At 41.6% G+C, this 22,614-nt stretch overlaps 2 protein-coding genes across 5 annotated transcripts in view; one reads left to right on the top strand and one right to left on the bottom strand.

Annotated features, from left to right (window-relative positions):
* The window catches only part of LOC102301671 (epithelial cell adhesion molecule), a 21,559-nt gene extending 19,008 nt beyond the window's left edge, over nt 1–2,551 (top strand). The window contains exon 4 of the mRNA XM_042226513.1: nt 2,541–2,551. Coding sequence (XP_042082447.1) covers nt 2,541–2,542 — 2 coding nt within the window. The 3' untranslated portion in view covers nt 2,543–2,551. The remainder of the gene's footprint in view (nt 1–2,540) is intronic.
* The window catches only part of plekhh2 (pleckstrin homology domain containing, family H (with MyTH4 domain) member 2), a 43,996-nt gene continuing 23,257 nt past the window's right edge, over nt 1,876–22,614 (bottom strand). For all 4 annotated transcript variants that reach the window (XM_042226511.1, XM_042226509.1, XM_042226510.1 and 1 more), the window contains 28 exons: nt 21,485–21,547; nt 21,250–21,399; nt 20,924–21,007; nt 20,714–20,795; nt 20,368–20,553; nt 17,907–18,832; nt 16,805–16,880; nt 16,615–16,709; nt 16,270–16,429; nt 14,120–14,256; nt 13,668–13,781; nt 13,387–13,473; nt 13,118–13,276; nt 12,931–13,011; nt 12,634–12,813; nt 12,258–12,366; nt 11,331–11,443; nt 11,029–11,208; nt 10,354–10,451; nt 9,829–10,006; nt 7,048–7,203; nt 6,863–6,960; nt 6,220–6,361; nt 5,809–5,945; nt 5,391–5,520; nt 4,998–5,084; nt 4,537–4,686; nt 1,876–3,149 (listed from right to left, as the gene is read on the bottom strand). In XM_042226511.1, the coding sequence (XP_042082445.1) occupies nt 2,964–3,149; nt 4,537–4,686; nt 4,998–5,084; nt 5,391–5,520; nt 5,809–5,945; nt 6,220–6,361; nt 6,863–6,960; nt 7,048–7,203; nt 9,829–10,006; nt 10,354–10,451; nt 11,029–11,208; nt 11,331–11,443; nt 12,258–12,366; nt 12,634–12,813; nt 12,931–13,011; nt 13,118–13,276; nt 13,387–13,473; nt 13,668–13,781; nt 14,120–14,256; nt 16,270–16,429; nt 16,615–16,709; nt 16,805–16,880; nt 17,907–18,832; nt 20,368–20,553; nt 20,714–20,795; nt 20,924–21,007; nt 21,250–21,390 (4,272 nt within the window). In that variant the 5' untranslated portion in view covers nt 21,391–21,399; nt 21,485–21,547 and the 3' untranslated portion in view covers nt 1,876–2,963. The remainder of the gene's footprint in view (nt 3,150–4,536; nt 4,687–4,997; nt 5,085–5,390; nt 5,521–5,808; nt 5,946–6,219; nt 6,362–6,862; nt 6,961–7,047; nt 7,204–9,828; nt 10,007–10,353; nt 10,452–11,028; nt 11,209–11,330; nt 11,444–12,257; nt 12,367–12,633; nt 12,814–12,930; nt 13,012–13,117; nt 13,277–13,386; nt 13,474–13,667; nt 13,782–14,119; nt 14,257–16,269; nt 16,430–16,614; nt 16,710–16,804; nt 16,881–17,906; nt 18,833–20,367; nt 20,554–20,713; nt 20,796–20,923; nt 21,008–21,249; nt 21,400–21,484; nt 21,548–22,614) is intronic.

Genomic DNA, 22,614 nt, shown 5'->3' on the forward strand with positions numbered 1-22,614 from the left:
TTGTTCGTAACAGGCACTTTGTTTACAGGGGGCAGGTCTGCTGGAGATCAGCTACTGCACGGGTGTGGCAGGAATCATGTGACTGTGCTTTGCAGTAGACTTTTGTATGTTAAGCAAAACTCACAGCTCTTAGCAGTTTTGTGCCACTATAGCCAAGATGGAAAGGACTTGTTTTTGTGTGTCACACTGCCTCAGGTGAGACGGACAACCTTTTATTATAGGTAGGCATTTCTAGCTGCGCTCAGGAGTCGTTTGGTGACGTGTTGAACCTGTCGGACAGGTTCCATCTCACTCACGAATGCATGCATATGCTTGTACTGAGACTGCCCTCGGTTTAAAATGTTAGGGCAGGAATGATTGACTGAGTCAGGTGAAAGGGCCAAAGTCCAAGTGGACTAAAATGGCAGATATCGTCTCATCAAACAAACTGAAGTTGGCATTATCAATCAATCTGAATACATAAATAAACCGCCTGGTTTCCTGTTGCAACATGTTTGTATTGCAAGAAGTATGTGGTTGGTTCTGTACAGCTGTGGCCTGTGAAGCTAGCACTCGAGGAGGCCGTGCTTGTTTACACGTTTTCAGTGTGGAGCCTTCCTGAAGGTTGGAGCACATTTGAAAGAATACTGACCTAAAGAAGTATACCTTCCTGTTTATTGTATGCATTTGCATTCTGTTTTCAACATCAGCAGTTGACTTACTTTCTTTTAACCTCAGTCCCCACATAAAGCACAGTATCAGTCACCTGCTCTACCTTAGTTCCCTCTGGCCTCACCCAGCGCCCTCCTGTGAGCCCCGCCCCCTCTCTCTAGCTCCATAGCAACAGGAGCACAAAAGCAGATCTCTAACTTGTTCAGCCAGGTTAGGTATCATGTAGCTTCTCTCCTTTTACCCTCCCCCACCCCTCGATTCTGTGAAAGACTGCAGGAATGAAGGTGTGCCGCTCGCTGTGAGGCACCTGTTGCAGGTACCGACATGTCGGTTTTCAGTTTGCTTCAGTGGGGCGAATTTAAAGCTTACTATAGATTTATACAGTTTCCTACAGGGTGAGGATTTTTATATGAATGTCTGGGATTTACACCCGTGGCTCAAGCAAACTTTCATTTCCAGGACACAGGATTTAGATACATGTATTCCATGTCACAAATAAATAGAGCCTGATTATTCTCACTGTATACCGGATCAAGATAATACTAGGAGTACCTTACATTAAACTGTCATGCCTTTCCAGTTTGTCTTCAGGTTTATATCAGATTCGGTTTCGTGTTCTGTCACACCAGCAAACAAAGAAAAACGTTACAGTTCTCTGGAATCTCTGTTCAGTGACCAACGGATGTTTTCAACAACATGCTAAAAACACATTTCCTACATCTTCTCACCTTCTTTTTACATACTTTTTAAGAAATACACATTTCTTAGAGCTGAGTTCACACTGCTGAATTTTCCTTAAAAAAGACCCCTTAGCCATTAGTGTGTGTGTGATTTTTTTTTATTATCCACACCTTTTCAATTAAAACTGCTTTCTCATTCAGACTTGACAGCCATCAAGGCTCCGTTGTGAATGTTTACTCACCATATTGTTTACTGGAAAAATGGGCAGTGGTGTTTCATCACTGTCTTCCAGTTTGACCTGCTCACAGCACAGTTTTCATTTACCTTCAATATTGTCCCTGACATGAACCGAGGATTTTTCTGTGTGTGTATGGAGGTGGAAAGTTTATGATGAATGATTAGACTGGACTGGAACCTTCTGGGCAGAATAAAATGAAACCAATGGAAAGTGCAGTTCCTCACATGGCCACTTGAGGCTGGATACAAAAGTGTTAAAATGCCAAATTTTGACTTCATAACAACTAAACAAGGAGGGTTTTTTTAAAATAATACCTAAGATTTTATATGTTAATACCTAAAGTGGGGCAGTTGTAGCAGATGGCCACCGAACTGTGCAACGGACTCAGTATAGAGGAATGTGTGTCATAAAGAAACAGCACACTTTTCCGTACTTCCACAAAAGCTGTCAAGTAACATTCTGAGTCGAAACCTCCTGCTGATTCAATCCACTGACCTCACCAGAAAGGCCTTATGTATTTGTACATGATTAAAGTTTTACCACTCTCCTGGCTGTTCAGTAACCAGGAGCACAAAGAGGACAATCTGGTTCCTTTACAACAACACAATCCACCAAGTCCACAGTTCTTTTCCTCACATCTACTGCAAAAAGGAGCACACAGCCCCAGATGAGGTGGTTTAAACACATTTTAAACAGCTGTGCTCCACTTCCATCTGGTTACCTGTTATTGCCTCCCGCTTTCATCATTATGCATCACTTTAACACTAAGAGTTTCACTTCCTGCTGGGCCCACTCTGCCCTACAGGAAGGCAGGAAACAACAGGCGCCCTCTTTAAAGGATTTTTTTTTAATAACAATTAATCATTACCTCCTCTGCACTGTGCATTACGTTCTAAAGACAGGAATACAAAAATTAACTGAATGCACACAGAAATGTACCAGGTAACACTGATTGATAGAGACGTTTCAGAACATTTGCTCAGTCTGTCAATAAATACTGTTGATTTTTCTCCTTGGAGTGACAAAATGAAAGCAACACAATCATTAGGGACACAAAAAATGTTAAGCAAAGCCTCTTAGTGCTTCTTGGCCCCATTGTACCTTTGTATAAAGCCTTTAGCTCCAGTTTGAGCCACAGATCTCATCAAGTGTTCTCTGAGGAAGGTACCAAGGCGCTACATGGTGATACCTGCAAATTGCTGCTACCTCAGCTGGTCTGCGATATTAAACTGCACTCAACAGATACGTTTTTGTTAGCGCCCGGCTCGTCACGAAGGGGTAACCGTTCCACTTATTAGAATTTAGCTGGGCTTAAATGCGCAGATGAAACCACGCAGCTAAAGATCCTACATTTCTAATGTAAATTAAGACCAGGGTGTAAGTCTTTGCGCCATCACAGCAGAGTGGGGGCCTTGCTGGGGCGTCCCAGAGCTGGTGGGGATTTGCTCCTCAACTCTTTGCTCTTCAGGCTCACGGGCTGGGCCACCATCAGGGCCGGAGCAGAGAGGTGGTGGGCGGCGGCCTTCTGCTGATGTGCGCTGTTGATGTAACTGAAAATAAGGAGCGTGACCTCCCTGATCTGTGGACAAAACAAAAACAGAGATGCATTCCAGTTTTTGTACATCTCATAGACTATATATAAAAGATGGACATGGTCTTTGCATCGAATAAGTGAAGCCAGTGCAGAATCTGCAGGATCTGCAGGAGGGAAAGTCCTCTGTTTGCAGAGAGAAGTCGACTGTATAGAAGGAAAACAACCCTGATCTGTGACCTCAGATAGATGAAGTAAGTTTGTTTGTAGCCCTAGGTGTGGGTTTCAGGTCTTCTCTATAAATACATTATCTAGTGCCAACTTTGCATTTGTTTATAACGTGGTAAGAAATGCACAGCGGCTAAAGGATTTAAGCCAAATTGTCAGCGTAAAAGATTCAAACATGAAGCTAACTCCAGCACCAAAGTGACATTCATGAAACATTTACCCAAGACATTTTTATTTTGTCTGTATCCAAAGAATGTAGTATAGACATGAACGAACCTCCGTTTTTTTAATGTCAAAAAGACAGTAGCATTGTTTTAAATTAAAAAGGCCAAATGTTACTCAATGGATAAGACACAGCTTTAGCTTTAAAAGAAGGTAAAACAGATGAACTTGTTTGAATCATGCAGTATTTGTTCTGCTCTGATTTTCTGTGAAGTTCAACAGTTTGTTTTCTTCCCTTTTTCTATAGAGAACTGGAGAATAGAGGAACAGTGGTTAGCACTGTTGGTTTACAGTAAAAAGACCTGGGTTCAAATCCACGGGCAGGCTGTGTGGAGCCTGCGTGTTCTGCCTCTTGCTCTGTGCGTTCTCTACAGGTACTCCAGCTTCCTCCCACAAAACAGACACGAATGTAGTGTTAACTGATGATTCTAAATTGGGTGTGGGTGTGGATGTGAGCACGCACGGTTGTCTGTCTCACTCTGTGTTAGGCCTGCAATAGTATAGACCTATCCAGGGTGTGCCCTGCCTCTCTTCCCAGGACACCCTCCCCACAACCTTTGGCTAAGTGCAAGAAATGGATGGATGTTAAAAACTAATAAAGGCATTCTTAAAAAAAAAACACTAAACTCACACATTTTGTGATTAACAACATAGCTAACACCAAAAACACTCACCTGAAGGATTCACAAAGAATTAGACGAACATCTTTTACATAATGTCTCTGTTATTTCTTTGTGTCGTGCCTTTAATTTCCCAGAGAAATCTGTTACGTTCTGTTTCACTTTGGTCGACGTCAGGCAGGAGTTAATTGTCTAACTTGTCCTGCTGTTTTGCAACATGTACTGACACATACTGAGATAGAATGAGTGGAATGAAAGGCAGCAGTGTGACACAGTTTTACTGCGACAACAAATGTGCCATCCATTTTAAGAATACAAACTCTGCTTGGCCGTCTGGACTGTCGCCCTCTGGCCCTCTCACTGACCTTGGAGGGGTCCATAGCAAACAGATGTTTCTCTGTAGGTTTGTCTTTGCTGGCGTTAGTGCCGACGTTCTGACCCATCACCAGCATAAAGTCCTGCTTGCAGCCTCCAAATGTCATCAGGTTCTTGTAGGAGTAGCACACCAGCAGTTTCTGAGTACCAGACACAAAAATAAATTGTAGTAACAGAATTCGATTAAAAAATAGGATGTGAAATGTAAAAACTGAATTCTGGGCCTCAGTTTTAAGATTAAAGAAACAAGAATGACATCAAAAACGATGTAACGCTCTGTGCTTTACATTATGATACTTAAAAGTGATTTTACACCGTATGCAAATGTTTACTTCTGGAGTTTGAAGAAACACATGACGACTAAGTAACTGTTAATCTGAAATCACGGCAGCAAAGCGGAGAAATCTTTCCTATGCAGGTTTCTGAGACTGTGTTGCACAAAGCTGCTCACGATGGAGTTGTGCTCCAGAACGCTGACACCATCTTCATGTACAGCCAGCCAAACACGAACACCGGGCTCCGGAGAGGGCGTGATGGACTAAAGCAGAGAGAACAGAGGATGAGGTTAGTTACGAGCATGTTTTCACGATGTGTTGAAAAACTGCAGCACTCACTCTGTCAGATACTGTTGACACTGTAGTGGGAAACAATGCAAAGAAACCGATTTCAAGTTTTTGTCCCCTACGTTTTTCTTTTCTTTTCTTTTCAGCACACTGACAGTTTATTTAGTTTAAATGTTGGCCTCCATTCATGCTACTTCTTTGTAATTTGTAACATATATTCAGTATCTGAGATGATAAGATAAACTTTATTTACAAACAGATTACTGCTCACACATGCTCACCTCTGCTTCAAACAGTCGGGCACCAAAGAACGGCCACTTCCTGGCTACGGTCAGGTAGATCCTGACGCACTCTGGTGAACTTCGACCCCTGAGTGAAGCCCAGCGGGCAGAGAGACGCTGTAGCAGTTGTCTGAGGGAAAGCAGAGGACAAAATAGAGTTTGCTTTTAAAGCATTTACAGTTTTGTAAGTCTCTTTTTGACCATTAAAGACTTGAGAACACAAAGACAGGTACTGTATGAGGAAAGAAAAATAAAACACAAGCAGTCACAAAGCTGCTTTCTGGGGTGGAAACCTTGATGTTATAGGTGTAATAAAAGACTATAAAAGCATAAACAGATAATGTGCATGCACTACAAAGTAGGACGTGAGTTCAGATTTAAAGCCACTGTTTCTCAGGGTGTGTTTTGTGTCTGGTACCTGAGCTGCTCCTCAGATGTACTCCTGCGGTAATGTTTGGGGTAGAATCTGTCCAACACCTGCTTCAGGTTCTGATTAGACTTAGTCTGGGCCGATCCAGAGGTGGAGAAGGGACGCTCAAAATCTCCAAATTCCACCTGTACACAGACACGCAGTGCAAGCAGTAAGTATTCAGAAATTCTTCACGCTCTGTTTCTCACTTTAATCCAGGAGTGGATACGACATATGTGGCATTATTCAGCTATAAATTACATAAAAAAATGACGAAAAATGTGGCAGATATCACTGTTTTTAGACCAGGGCCCGAGTTACACATGAACCACTGCATAAAGCCAGGCCACATTACACACGCTGTGAAAGAGATATGAAACGCAAGAAGTGAGTTAAAAGAAAAATCACTTGATGTCAGACCTGTGCGAGCAGTGCGGCCATTTCCAGAGCCAGCTCCTTGTTGACAGGAAAGTGTCCGGCTACGATGGCTTCATTGGTCTGATATGCCAGCAGTAACCTCTCCCTCTCTGACTCCCCCCTCACTTGGAGAGAGAAGTAAAGTCTGAAGATGGAGAGGAAAAGTTAAAGAGAACTGATATGAGGACAAAGCGACCGGGCGATAAATCCTCCTGAGAGAAACATGTAATCCAGGCAGTAACTCCAGTCCCTTTGTGTGGTGACAACAAATCCTGATCTTCATGTGCAGTCTGCCTCTGATCCGCCATCTAGTTTAATTTACAGTGAAGAGCGATGCATCAAATATAATCAAGAATTCTAATTATGTAAGAATGAACTGCAATAAAAGGGGTTGAAATCAATGCAGCATATTTTATTTCAATGTTTTGTTTTGCATTCGTCCTTTTTTCTCAAACTTGCTACACAGGACACAGACTCAAGCTTTACAAAAGCTTTTATGCAACGTGTGACCACTTGGCATCCATGGTGTGTCTCACCCAGCTGTAACCTTTAGTGACCCTCAATAAGCAGAATAGCTAACAAACGTTTTTATCCCAATGAGCATTACTTCAACACTGAACTGTTGAACCTGATGTTTGGACGCTACCTGTTCTTGTAGGTGAGGCGGACAGTCCTGGTGTTTTCCGACTTGCCGGTGTGATGCTCCTTGGAGGCCTGCTCCCATTTGGAGATAATGTCGCAAATCTGCACATGAGACGAGACACCTTTGTGTGGGAAAACGCAGATTTTTCAATCTTCCTAACGTAATCACCGCATGACAAAAAGGCGCACCTTCAGGCCTCCTTGCAGACAGTGTTCCAGCGACCGTCCAGTGGGGTCATCGGTGTACAAGCTGAAACCAGAAAGTCCCGTTTTCCTCATGCCGGTGTCCTGGTTGAGACGACACTGGAACTCGTCCACCGTTGTTGAGGCGTCAAAGCTCACCACCTACAGTACAAGGTGTAGGTGAACAAGGAATTAAATGCACAAGTGGAAGACGCAATAATCTAATCTGAGTGTGCAATGATTCTTCAGAGTTTTCAAAATAAATCCGGGTCAAGCTTCAGCTCAAAAGAACAACATTTCTGACCCAAAACATCTGCATGGTGTTAAACTTTAATGCTGTTTACAGAAACTGTGATATATCGACACTGACTCAGGTAACCTGTTAATGTTTAACAGGTGTTATGACTGGCTGATATGGAAAGATGAATTGTTGTGCGCATGTGTGTAAATGCATCTACTTCCTGTCACAGCGACGGTTTGAACAGATTTTTCTCTTCCCGCTGATGATTGACTGTGCCGCGTTATTAGTGCCGATACAGAAATAAACTTCACAGACAGAAAAACACAAGACAATTGGTCTTTGATCTTCTGTTCTGTTAACATTATACATTACATATTATGGATGAATATCATGAATAATTTATATTTGCCTGGTTATTCAATGAATAATGAAATATCCAACATCAACGTCAGTAACGTCAAAGTTGCACTAATCACATGCAGCATGACTTCAGTGCAAGCTTTCCTTTACTAATACAGGCACATAACAAAGCACACAAAAGTATAATCTAACATAGATTTTATATGCTGGCTTGGAAAGTTCTGGAATATATATTTACATAGTCTCTCCAGCAATAATTATAGGTTACACTCAAAAATAGATTTTTCACCCTCAATAAACAGATAAGATCAAATGTTTATTTATTAAAAGACTTTTAAAAGATGTCCTCGGTATAAACTGAATTTATACCAACCAAGTTAATTTCATTCGATCAGGTCCCTTTAAATGTAACATTGTACTTATGCAATAAAAATGTATGGAATTAAATGAGCCAGCATTTTGGGCAGAAAAGTTTTCATAGTCCATATAACACAGCAATCAACATGGACATGGAGTAGTTAAACATGTTTAAACAAACTAGTAGCAAGAAATGGTTGGCCATTCTTGTATTTTGCTCGTTTCTGTTGTTGTGTTTGCACATCTCTGTTGCTTGTGGGGCTCGCACACAAGAATTTCACTCGCATGTGCTGTGCCAGTGTGCCTGCACATGCGATGTGACAATAAAAGTGATTTGATTTGATTTGATTTGAAATGCAAATTTTTACTCTGGGGTAATACAAATAAGATATCCACAGCAGATACGGCAGAATTTGCCTTTTTTTTTGGAAGGGGTGATCATTGCGAATAAATAAAATGAGGCGCTAAAAGTTTAGGGTTAAAGAAAGCTGCTCTGTTTCATTCTGAGAGGATCGTGAAGCTCTGGACGTTAGGGTGGATACTCCATGGTTAACCTCAAAATGAAGGGAGCAGCGGGGTCATAACGATAACAAATAATTATCAAAGCTGTCAAATTAAAAAATATTAAAATGTAATTAAAATTAAAAATATCTTGAAACTAACTTTATATAATACAGGGTATTTATGTTTTGCCTTTACTTTATTCTCTCACACAATAAGCTTGACATCGATTACAAACAGACACAAAACAGGTTTCATAGCTTTCTTTGTTTTTGAGTCCAGAACTGTTAATACATGTAAAGGTAATGATCTCATCACTTCCAGTATGTATAGGCGGGGACAGCCAGGAAGCAGGTAGCAAAGGGAAACACACACACCCAGGGGAGAGATGCAAGGTTAGCTTGATACTGGGTGGAGCAGTGAAGCGAAGAGAGCGACGATGGTGCCCGGAGGGACAAAGTGAACAGATAAACATCTCTGTGTGACTTTGATGACAAAAAGGCATAATATTTGGCATTTTTCTCATATCATAGCCTGTGAGATATCGAGTGCACATTGGGAGAGTTAGTTAGCAAGAATCAAGCGTGGATGAGCTAGTTTCACTCAACCATCGTTTAAGCTAGGAAAAACATGCAAATCAGCACAAAAAACAAGCCGATATCAACAACAACAACCACAAACAGAGCCACAGTTCATGTATGGCTCCGGTTTAACATTTAGGGCACTGGTTCCTGTTTATTGCATCACAAAACTTGACATTTTGGACAATTCGGCACTTCTTGTAACCGCAATAAAGTGGATATTTGAGGATTTAGATGTACACAGGTCTGTGTAGAATACGACCTAAATGCCTTAATGTGTACATAGCTCTTTATAGAAAAGCAAAAAAAGGAAAAGTGAACAGGGAAAGTCTCACATTGGACACTAACCAACCATAAAGAACATAGTTCTGGAAAAGTGATACTCAGTAGCATGATTTTATGAGGTTAAAGGTAGAAAAGCAGTGGATCCTTGTATAAACACCCCTCAGCAGAGTATCTGTCAGTGGGGTTGGGCTTACAGAAGTGACTCTTTTACGGTTTATTAAAGAGCCGAGGCAAAGGTCGAATGGCTTTCAAACATATACCATAATCCTGCACAACTGTAAATCCGTTTAACTGGGTCACATGACTCACAGCATGTGATTTAAAATGGTGTATATGGTATTGTTTTACTGTCAGTTGAAAAATAGCGGTGCTCAAACTGCCACATACATCATTAAACTGTTAGGACTGGAGGCAGGCAGCCGTTGATCGTTGTTTTTTCTGTGTAGTGAGTGACTATTATACCTGGTATGTATTGTTGAGGAAGTGCACGGGCACACTGAAGGGCAGGGAGTGATGATAGGGATTCCTCAGAAGAATCGAAAGAATCTCCATACGAGAAGGCCTGGCCTGTCTCTCGCCCTTCTGCTGTGTCCGCTCCATGGAGCGCTGGCAGTAGATGGTATACTTACCCACCTCTGTCCTGAGGACAAAATGTAGCCACTCTTTAGTTACAGATACGTGAACATTTTTATAGCCAAAATTCCCTGAAAGCAACTCAGATCTCAAAGCAAAGGAAATGAAAACAGCCATCAGTAAAATAAAAGAGAAAGAGAATAAATATGTGCTTATGCAATAACTCGGTCTTTCAATCCCAAAATATTATAACTGTATTCAAGCTGATTTATTATACAGTATTCCTGGGAAGGAGGTAAAGAAGTGCTCGAGTGCAAAGAGCATATCTATCCAGATGGTACATACACAGTACACTGGCTGTATTTTGTGCTTCGTTTCGTTGTGTCAGTTTTCAGGGCCCCTGTGTTTTCTCACCTGGCATCTGCATGTCTTTTGAGGTGGATCTGGAGCAGCCAGAGGAAAAGGTGCTGTGGCAGAAACAGTCCCACACACAAGGCTAGAAACTGCCAGCCCTGGAGAGCGACGTGCAAACACTCAGTCACCACATCTTTAACAAACTGTCACATGCATGACTCGGTGAATTTCTATGCACGACCACAGCTGACAGACTTAAGACTGCACTGTTTCCTTGTTTCGTATAAAGCATAAAACAAGTGGCCATACTGGTTCCTGTTAATCAGCTACACTGAGTTCATTCATGTACAGGGATGATCGTGCTGTGACACAGTGTTTTGGTTTTTAGCTGAATGAGACATCAGCACACGCTGGAATCTGCTGTTCTTTCTGCCCTCTGACAGTATTTCTGGTTACTGGCTATGGAAGATTACCACAGAGTGACGGTGAACAGACAGTCTACAAAACTCTTCTGGTTTTCATGCCGACATAAGAGAGGCAACACTCTTCTTGCCTCTCTTATGTCGGCACTTTTCTAAAATTGATCCGTATAGTAATAGATACTAAAAGATCTCCTTTCTAGGCAGTTTTGATATTTGTTAGGTCAGTGAACCCTGATGATACCACGCCTTTTTTGCCAGCCTTTCCACTTAACAATGCATACTGCTGCTGCCACTATGTGGTGAGAACGCAAACCTGCAGGGGTCCCGGATGGCCGTGTGGCTGCTTCTTGCGGGTCTGCTTGATGAGTTGGCAGAAAAACTCATTCTGAAGCTCGGGGTGGGCCAGGCACACCTGCAGGGCACTCTGGGCCAGGGAGACGTGGTAGTCGATGGCCGGAGCATCGATGGCCACGTTAATGAAGAGCTGACAAGTCTGAGAGGCGGTGATGGAGAGAGTTTAAAAGAGAGAAAATATTTTTCATACAGTTAGCTATTTGATAGAAGAAACATTCAGTGACGACATTTTTTATTCGAACATGTGGAGGTTTGTGGTACCTTGAAGAGTTTCACTGCCTCTGTCTGCAGAGCTTGTGAGGGCAGGGTGGTGAGAGGAAATGACAAGGCTTCTTTGCTGAAACACAACATGGGATGTCTCCAAATCTGAGAGTCTGAAAGGCAGGTAGGAGAGTGGGTCATAAGAGTAAAAGACGGAAGGAATAGCAACTAAAATAAAAATGAAAGAAACAATGTTGTGTACTTCCAAAACTGAACTAAGCTGAGTCAAATTTGTCAAAACAACCTCCAATAACAGACAGTGGTGTATGCATTTTTATTATTGAGCTTTATTACGGCACTGCTGTAAACGTGACCTGACAAATAACGTCCCTGCATTAATAAGAAAAACAAAAACAAAAACTAAGCACAAAAATAAATATTTTAAGAATTTTTGCTTTGTTTTCTGTCTAATTATAGTCTCTTGACAAAAAAAATGCTCACTGTGCTTAAATTCAACTGCAACTCTGTGCAGAGGACAACAAATCCTACTGTATTTCACATAAGTCTCTCTAACTGCAGACTCCAAAGTGAGGCTGTAGTTGTCGAGCTGTTACTGAATGACTTTGAAAAATAAAACACTGTTGAAAGAAAAACAATCTTTGCTTCTACTTAAGAAATTCCCGAGCTACAGTTAATTTCTGTCCCTACAAATAAAACGTACCCTCAGTGTACACTGCAGGGCTATTTAATGTCCCTAGAGGTAACTGTACGTGCACCATTTTGACGACCAAATAGATGCCCAATAAAATAATATGTTCACATGCAGTAAAACGTGTGCAGGACAGTTTGTGGTCAGTAAAACACTGTGACATAAGACATTTTAAGTCGCAATAAAATTATCTGTGGATGAGAGAAAGTATGAAAAAATCTGCATCAAGTAAAACAAAACTATAAAACACAACACAAGACAAAATCGTTTGTACTCACTTGGATCTCCATCCAGCTGGAAGAGTTTTCCCACCAGTTGTTCGAATTCAGTGCCAACTTTGCCCACCGTAGTGCCTGCTGCCACAGACAGATGGTACAGCCACGACTCCTACACAATGATCCCAGAGACAAAATCACAACAGGAAACATAATTATGCATAATCATCAGTTTGTAGTTTAAAATTGACTGGATTGGTTTTAGCTTCAAGTAAAACACAGGAAGCCCCTCTCATGGAGCTGCTCTCAGTCTCAGAGCAGATTTGTTGCAGTACAGAAAAATGACTGTACACATGAGCTTAAACACGATGGTCAGAAGATACACGGGTCTGCCTGCCTTACAGAACAGAAAAGTTCAACCTTTCAGTCCCGCGCTGACCTTTTCATGGCGGGATTCAATAAGCAAGTAAGTGGGTCCTTGCTCCTGTGGGTGAATGGCAACGGTGAAGGGTGCCGGCTGTAGGCCTCGCCCGCATGCCTTTAGGTCGTCATCTGAATCTCTTGACCTGTCCACCTCCTCCACCCGAGCCTCCCACAGCTTAATCTGACCCAGCGGGAACTGGAAACAAAAGCAGACGTGCGCTCCACGTTCAGTCACAAGTAACAGCTCAGGTCAGTTTTAAATTGATCACCTGCTCCTGACAAAGGCTACAGATGTATTTCTACAGATGCACACCTTGTCCTCTTGGCTGCGAAAGTAGTACAACGTTTTGCCGATCAGAGCACACCAAACCCGCTTAGAGTAGCCGTGTTTCACCTGCAGCAGAGGAAGTACAAATCGGAGCGTAAAACACAGAATTTTGTGAAATATTGTGCCATTTTCTCTGTGCTATTAGAAAATGAGTAAACTTTGATGCAGGGACCTTGATGAGTAGTCCCTTCATGCCAGGGCGAATATCCGGCTGAGTGAAGAGAGGACTGGCGGCTTTCAGCCTCAGCACGCTCTGCAGGACCCGAAGCCACTCCTCGAGCAGGTTAGGAGAGTCCGCCTTCAGGTAGTAAACGCGCTTTCCTGTTACTATCTACACACAAGGATAAATAAAAGCCCAGGTGGACGTGAAAATGTGAAGGAAAGGATTTAAAAGCTCTAGAAATGTTAGATGATTGTGGCCGTTCATCGAAGACTGAATACCTGGAGAATCTGCTTGCCCTCGCCACGGGCGATGCTGCTGGTGGCGCTGACCTTGATCTGACCCTGAGGTTTCCTGATCACATCGCTCTGTGGAAGAATCAGAAATCCTAATCTTGTTAACCTGTCGGCCACGAGTCTCAACAAAGGAAAAAACAAAAACGTTTCAAATCCAGAAAAAGTAGATGAAGTGATTGGGACAGAAAGACAGTCTGGTGTAAAAATCTGCCAAATCAAACATGCGGAGAAGCCAAAAGTAGCTTTTGTTGTTGAAACCAACATACCGGTGACTTATAGTAGAGCAGCTCTCCATCTTTGAGGACAAACCAGCGTCTCTTCCAGGTCTTCTTCCAGGTTTTGACCATTTTCAGCAAATAGCCTGACTTCTCCATTGGCTCCTAAAGGTTGTGACACTGTTCAGTTTTATGCAGCACCAAAGAGAACCGCTAATGAAACAGACCTGAGAAATTAACTAAATGTTGGCTAATGAGCCTTAGGTTCAAAAACATGATGTCATCATGCTGTGAGCAGAAAAAACAAAGTCACTACTCAAATAGCTTTTGAAGGTAGAGGTACTTCAGTAATGCGGTCGCATCAATTTCTAATCTTAGAGTTACCTCAAAGACTTCAGTTGTAGTTATTAAAATTAGCTTCAAATGATGTAACTTAACCAGTCAGCACTGTTTAAAGCATGGAAACTAACAACAGTGGACCAAAGTGTTGAGCTGTCACTAACACTCTTGCCGTTGTCACTGGGTGAACAGCAGGTTTTGGGCAGTTTCTGCTCAGGTTCCGAGCACTCCGTGTCAGTGGAGTAAGCATCAGGAGGGATGGCATAGTCACACTCTGATGTCATCGACGCCACGGACACAGCTTGAGGACAGTAAGTTCACACATGAAAAACAGAGAAAGTCAGTCTTTGGAGGTGAAGAATTAAACAAAAAAGCTTCTTAAATCTCCAGGTCCTGTGATAGCCACATGAGACTAGCTCCAAAAATGAGTCCATCCCCACAGATATCAGTCTTAAAATCAATTCTCAAATACTAACTGATACTAAAAACTATTTAGCTATAAGCAGTTAGCCAATAGCTACAAATTTAGCCTGTGGTTCACAAGCTAGTGCTCTCCGGGAGGGTTGTGTCAAATTAAACATGCAGAACCACTGACTGTGTCAACGATAGCCACATTAGCTATTTAGTTATAAATGAGTTAGTAGCTAGGAGCTATGGCTAATAATAAAACTGCAGCATTAGTGTGCAGCAAATGTTATTAGTCCTGCCTGTCTGTAACGTTATAACAGATGGTAACAATTTAACAGGATAACATAATTATCTGGGTTTAAAAACTATTATGTTTCTCTTAACGACTGAACCTGACAAGTGTACTAACAATTCAAAAAATGGCAGCTGACCTTAAGTGGTCAGTTGGACTCATAGCCTGTCTAATTTGGTGAGTGAAATCTAAGTATTTTAATTAGTAGAATAGAATAGAATAGAATGCCTTTATTGTCACTATACAGTTGTACAATGAGATACAGAGTATGGTACTAATATAGATCTGTGTGATGCTCTTACACAGTGTATGGTTTAGAGTTGGACCGATCCAAAATTACGTATCGGTCCAATACTGACCTAAATTACTGGATTGGATATCGGAGAGAAATAAAAAATATAATCCGATCCATTCAATATCACAAAAGCACCTCACAAAACTTGCGATATAGCGTAACCCAGCTCATAACCGTAGCACGTCGGAGGAGTATGCCACTTGGCTGTGGCGTGCGAGACCTGTTGGCGGTCTGGTTGAGCTTTTGGAGCCTCGCTACCTGCTTCCAAACCGGCATTTAATCTCTGAGAAAGCTATCCCAGGGAAGTAAAGCAAGTGTGTAAGATCATCTCTGAATGTTTGTAAAGCATTCCCAGTGAAAGCTGGGAGCGACTGCCTCTTCTTCTCTCTCCCTCCCTCTCCTGTTGTTACTTCAATCATGAAACTGATCAATGATCAGCTGATCGGCTTTTCTGTCGCGAGTCCGTCTCTCTTGTTTGTTTATCGCCCACTTTGCGCCAGAAAGAGGAAACCAGCGGATAAACAACAGCAGCACGTTTAAGCTTGATAAGCTGTTGTTAGAATGTATTTAATATTACTTTCTACACCAGGATCTTTTTCTACGTAGCTGACAGCTGGTATGTATAGAAGTCCATTATTGTCTAATATATACCCTGGTAAGCTATAGTACTTTTTCCTTTGGGAAGGGACCATCTGTGCAGTCTGCAATTCTGTTGAATAAAGATATTGAATCTATTTAATTACTGTAGAAAAATTATTGATTTCTGTGCATTTTGTTTTTACACGTGCATTAAATTACAGTCGATTACGTCGATTAAGCATCACGAGGCGGAGGGTGGGGGGTGGTTCCCTATTTTTTTTGCTGGGAGTTGGCAGCGCTATTAGCTGGGTTGTTTAATATTTCCACTAAGTTCTCTTTAAAATAGCAGAATAGGGAGGATGGTGCAGGTTTATGTCTATTAGATTGATCAGTGTTGCTGAACTATGAAATATTTTGGGTGCAGTGTATTTTTTGCACACAGATATAACAGAATAGCTTTAGTTTTGTTTTGTTCTTTAAACTTGAGTATGAACTTATACACAATGCAGCAAGATATTTAAAAAAAATTTTTTTATTGATTACAAAATACACTATATCGGATTTATATCGGTATCGGCAGATATCCAAATTTATGATATCAGTATCGGACATAAAAAGTGGTATCGTGCCATCTCTAGTATCTTATCTACTACCAGGGGTATAAAAAACTTAAAATGGATAAGGTCACAATGCAAAACTAGAGGCTATGTCCATCTTTTATATGCAGTGGTTGTTTGTACCTCTCTTGAGAGAGCGTGGGCTGCCTGGGCTGCTGTCTTTTCTGGAGCTGGAGGAGGTGTGGGAGCTGCACAGGGAGCCGTCCTCGTCTCCTGAACTAGATGACTCCTCAGAGCTTGATGACTCATCCGAGAAGGGACTGCTGCTCAGCAGAGTAGCTTTCTGCAATTTGAAAATGGCACACACTCAGAGCCATATACTAGATATTAAAATCCACTTTGGTGACACAATTGCTGTTAACTATAAACAAAAAAGCATTTTCTTTTCAAGTTCACAAGTGATCAAATAGATAGTGGGGGAATGTACAGGTGTTACAATTAAACATGGCCTTGTACTCTTATACTTACCCCCTTCAGAGTAGTGTAAACTGGTGTAGTCATGTTTTTATAGATGAGTGATGTGTACATTACAAAGGCTGGATAGGAAGACTGAAGGGATGGGTCTAGGACACAAAGTACAGTTTGTTTATTAGAAACCACTACAGCAGACTAAGCTGTCAGCTAAGTAGGGAGACCTGTTTTTTACCCACTCTCTTACCTTTGTTAGACAGGTCTGTGCATGAAGTGTCAGACAGTCTGATTCCTGATTTAGCAACAGCATATATACGACTTTCCTGAAAAGAAAATGTGCCATGTCATTAGTCAATTTTAAAACCAAGCCTGCCATTAGATAATAACATTCAAAAGCTGTAACTGCATACACTATATTTATTTTTGTATATCATCTACCTTCAGTATATGAAGGCAACTCCTGGTTAATAATATGAGCAAGAGCTCATCTTACCTTTAAACTGACTCTCAGCTGTTTAGCCAAGAAGTAGCAAGTAGCTCAACAACCTGCCCATTACTTTAATTTGCATTTAAATTTAATACATTTTTTAATCTTTAGCGACTTTAGTGCTTTTAAGTTATTTTTACATAAAAATTTCAACTGTTACTACTTTAAGCTTAGTACTTTAGCCATTAGCCGTACATTAGCTAATACTTAACAGCCTTTTGTTTAGCATTGTAGCTGTTAAAGCTAACAATTTAGCTAACAATTTTACCAATTCAGTATGCTAATTTAACTTTTTGTTTCATTTTATGTCCATTAATTTACTATTATTTATTTTGACTGGATATTTTTTACTATTTATTCACTTTGGGCTTCAGTTAATTTTCTGTTTAAACCTTGTTATCCGCCCCATTGCTAAGACGGCTTTCTAATTCTAATCACTGAATTTATCTATTTGAAACTTTTCTGTTTACTCACATTTACAGCAGATGGCAGTGTAAACAACAGAATTACAAACATGGAGAAGTTCCTGTACTTAGTCCAACACTTAGAAGAAAATATGTGGTTAAAATTGTAATGTTTCACATGAAGGACTTCATGACGGACTATTTGTGTTTCACAGTAGTGCAAAATATTGTTTCCTTTATCCAGGAAAAACAAATTCTGTAAAAAAATAAATAAATTGCCTAAAACATAAGCAGTTTTCCAATGTATTAAGGATTGATTTCTGTAAGAAACATATTTGATTTCTTTATTCATACTTAGCTGAACATTGGGAATTTGTTTTCGAATTTGTTGCCAGTGCCAAATTTGCAATTAAAAAAAAAACACAACTTGGTGTGCCTAACATGAAGGGCAGTCTTACCCAGGAGGGGAGCCTGTGTAAAGGTGGAGTAGGAGGTTTGCTGCCAGGTGTGGTGCTATCACAGTCTGACCTCTCTGAGCCCATCTCTGTCCCAGGTTCTGATGAATTTGGTGCGGATGGCACGGTGGTTGCTGCTTGTGAGCAGGGAAGGATTTCGGGAACTGTGGCTTTTCCCATTTCCATTCCAACCTCCTGCTGTGCATCAACATCAGTTTCCTGAGGCTGGAGGGGGCGCAGCATGCTGAGTGCATTACGCGTTTGGCCATGTGCTGCCTCACTGCTGATTGACGGCTGGCTTAGGTGTTTCTTGGCCAGAGACACGTTCATCAACCCAAACCCCGTAGGAGTCCTCAGACGGGGCTGTTTGGGTGAGGCGGGGTTGTCTTTTGGATCCTGGGGCAGGTTGGGCCGTTTAGGGGTGAGAGCTGGTGTGAGGATGGGGCTGGGAGTGTTAGGTTCACTGGAAGATGATGAGGAGTCAAGTCTCTGTGACTGGAATCGTTTGTTGAGCTCCTCAGAGGTGCAATCCTCCAACTTAACCGTGCGTCCCTCCTCCTCGTCATTCTTACACCCTGCTAGTGTTCCATCTGATGGCTCCAGCAGGCTAAAGCTGGGGCGCTCTGTACGCTGCATGTCATCGTCAAACAGAGAGCTGCTGTCGTCTGAAGCTGTCAGGTAGGTCTCACTGCTGGGCCGGCTGAACTCCAGAACACACGCTCCGCTTCTGCTCTCACATACTTCTTCCTCCACTGATGCAGCACTGGAGAGGACAGACAATACGCGGCGGGACTCGGGTCCAGATGCATTGCTAACAGAGCTTTCAGGTGCACCGTCATCCTCTAGCGGAGAACACAGCAGTCCAGTTTGGCTCGGTTTATGGACTTCACCATCTGTCACTGATGAGGCTGTCTTCTTACTACTTTTATCTGCCAAAGAAAGCATAAAAATGTGCAATAATTTCACAGCTGGTGGAGCACTAAAGACGAAGCATTTGAGATCTTTCTAGATTACAGATTACAATTTAAGTGAACTATGTATTTCAAAAAAAAGAAAGAAAGTTAAATAATTCAAATTAAATAAGTTAATTGAAGGATTTGTTCCTCTGGGATAGTTGCCCCCTCTCTCTGATCTAATTTCTCTCCCTCATTTATTTTCTGGTGAATTTGCAAATCTCCGCTAGTGCTAACGTTACAAACAGAAATATATCTGATAGCTCGGGTGGAGGCAGCATTCACCATGCAAACCTGACATCTGTGTTGCATCTGACCAGTGCAGTGTGCAAAAGCACAGAAATAATCATTTACTGTCAGATCCTGACTCATCCTTTTCCTGTTGCCCTGTAATGCTGTGCATTAGTTAAAGTGAGTATTATATATTGAAAGACTCAGATATTAATCTTAAGACACTTCTGATCTTCTGGAGTCTCATTAACTACATTTTGACAGACATTTCGATGTAAAACTCAAAAACACTGCAAGGCGCTTTAAAAAGTATTTTTATTGACCGCATTTTATATTATGGCTGACTTGCGGGATCTGAAAGTGAATCTAAATACATATTTAATGAGGTCTGCAATAATAAGTGTGTTCACAGGCCAGATTTACTAATGCTCTGCACCACAGCAGCTTGTTAGAAGTCTGGTTATTATTGTAATGTACTGGCTGTATCTTTGTCTGTAAGTTAGACCATTTTTTGTAGATCACCTGCAGAACTTTCCAACCCCATTCGTGCAAATCTGCAATTTGCGGCATCACACAAACTCCCCCCAGTTAGTGAATCCTCCCCTATGTGTGAAAGCCTTTCCTGTGGCTTCCCTCCAGGTTCCGTTCTGACCCACCTGACACACATCACTGATCACTGAGCAGCAGTACATTAACTCCAGCTCTTCAACCCACTTTTAACCTCTCTTCAGGGTGTTTTTCTGGACCTTTGTGCCCAGGAACACCATCTAGTAAATGCTTTGTTTTGACTAAAGCTTTCAGCTCTTCCTCTACAATACTTGGTTTATGACCAAACACTAGGAGAACCAATTCTTGTTCTCATCAGTCTCTGCTATGCTGTGTGTTTATAGCTAATTAGTGAGTGTTGGCTTTCTAACACACTAAAACCAGTTTGGCAAACAATGTTAATACAATTCCAGCACCACATTAAATAGATCTGCACAATTATGACTGAAGAATCTTAGTATCTCACAGTTTAACTATATTGTTTCTTCACATTCTTACTCTAACAATCAGTGATGTTATTATGTTATATAACTATCACACATTATTATTATTATTAAAAGTCTCCAAATAGCCCATAAAATACTCCAGTGGCAAATACTTTCCTTAATACAGCATGACTATGACCTCACTCAGATAGTTACCATCCTGTGTCCAGCTCTGCCCCAGAGTCCCATCTAACCACTCACAGATGCTGTTTTCATTATCCATAGCTGCGTGACTGTGTGGGGACTTACCCGTTTTGTCCCTGGCGTCTGTCTCCCCCTGTGTGCTCAGGGTCTTCTGGGACGGCGCTGGTCCAGTCAGGACCTGCGGGTTCTTCCCTCTCACCTGAAAGCAGCCGAACGTCAGGCTGCTAAGACGCTGGGCTTCACCTGGCCTACACAGGGCTCCAGCTCCACCCTTGCACTTCTGCTCAAAGGCTGCAAAAGCAGCAAACAGTCATGCGCATACTGCAGCGTGTGCTTACAATGTATTAGCATTAATAAATCTGTATTTGCTAGTAGCAGGCATTTAGGAGTTTTAACCTGCATAAATAACTTGCATGTTAACATGTTCCAACAAAGTTCCAAAAGCTTATACCTTGTATTTGTTTTTGAAGCTCCAAAATCTGAGCCTCCTGTTGTTTGTTGGTTTCTCTTAATGCTGCATTCTCTACCTCAAACTGAAGCACAAACATGTTCTCACATAAACCAGCAACCACATTAAAAACTTTAACTTATCTTCCAGATTTCCGTGTCTTTCTTATCTGTGTTTTAGGAGCCTTTACAGCTGACGTACACACAGATTTACCTCTGACAACTTCAGCATCACCCACTCTTTGATCTTAGCTGCCTTCTCTTCCACCGTCTTGGCATCTTGAAGGCGGAGCTGTTTCTGTTGAAAGAAGTAAAAATGAGCCGTCTGTCTCTCTGGGTGAATATATTTTGGAATAAGAAGGGCAGATTTAGACGAAGCGAAACAGAGAACAAGGGCGGGGAAACATAAGTGAACAGTAAGGAGGTTAAAGATGGTGTTCATAGAGATAGACGTGGTATTAAATTTAAAAAAAGGGGATTATGAATTACTCCACTGGCATCGCATCTGTTGAAATTCTTTATGCGTGTGCTTTTTCTTACCTGCTCCTCCAGCTGCTGCTCCAGCTGTGCGATTACATCCTCCTTCTCCTGCACTAACGCCTGCAGCTCCTGGCACCGCTGAAACAGACGCACCTCTGAGTCTCCAGACTGACCATCTGCTGCTTTGAGCTTCTCCTCCATCCACTGCACCTGGAATCATCACACATGTACTCACATAATCGCATTCCGACACATCGAAAGGAAAGACAAACAAACTTGTGTTTCTGGTCCTCACCTGCTGCTGAGCTGTGAACGCCCGTTTCTCCGCATCGATCACCTGCGTCTCCAGTTGTTGAATCTGGAAAAGCAAAAGTTTATTTTAACTGGACTTTAAAAATAAATAAATCCTAATATCTTACTAGTCTTGTTACATGTTCACACAAGGACCACATAAACATACAGTAACCCCGTCTGATCTAAAATTAGTAATCAGTTTCCTTTCAGTGATCCAGACTGCAAATGTTTGCAAATGCATGGAGATGAAATATCCACTCCACTCGAGCCTGAAGCCAAACACAACAGCACCAAATAAAGACAAAGAAAATCTTGCATGCCTAACGAGAACTCCACTCAAGATAACGCTGCCACGCTAGAAAGGAGCAGATGCGATTCAGCTGGGTTCTGTTATGCGAAGGAATGCTATGTTCAGATAGATTCACATTCATTTGCAGCCATTTTTAACACAAACTACTGAGATGTTAAGCAACCTACAATGCTAGTTTATTTATCTTCCTCGTGATGAAGATAAGGTGTCATTGAGTGCACGCTGAAACCAAGATGGCTGCTGATTGGGAAAACTGTGTTTGTTACTCTTAGCAATCCAACAAACATCACGAAAAGAACTTAACATCCAAAAGATTGGTTAAGACTTGTATCTTCACAAAGAAGTTTTGCTTCATTTTGTGTGCGTATTTCCACAAACCTTGAAGTTTAGGGTCCCTTTCTTTCATCACATGTGCTCTACAAGTAACACCTGGCTTATTGGATTACCTGGAGCCTGGAATTAATTTTGTCTTCTAAGAATTTAAATTGGTGATCAAGAAACATGACAACTAAGAGGCTAACAGAAGATATTGAAGAAGTTAAGAAGTCTCTTAACTTCATGTCAGAGGAATTGAGTAAGGTGGTGAAACAGCAAGCAGGACTACTGGACTTAATTGAAGAAGTAAGACAACTGAAGATTGTGATTAAGGAAAAAGACAAGAAGATTGAAGAGCTGGAAAAAAGAGTTGAAGATTTGGAGCAGTATACAAGAATGGAAGATGTGATTATTTCTGGACTGAAGACAAATCACTACACCTATGCACGGAGTACAGCAGGTGACAAGGAGGGGGAAGATGCACCAAGAGCTGAAAAGGATTTGCT

This window comes from Haplochromis burtoni, unplaced genomic scaffold (assembly GCF_018398535.1).
Source record: "Haplochromis burtoni strain Fernald_Lab_line unplaced genomic scaffold, NCSU_Asbu1 Contig_215, whole genome shotgun sequence".
NCBI classification, from domain to species: Eukaryota; Metazoa; Chordata; class Actinopteri; order Cichliformes; family Cichlidae; genus Haplochromis; species Haplochromis burtoni.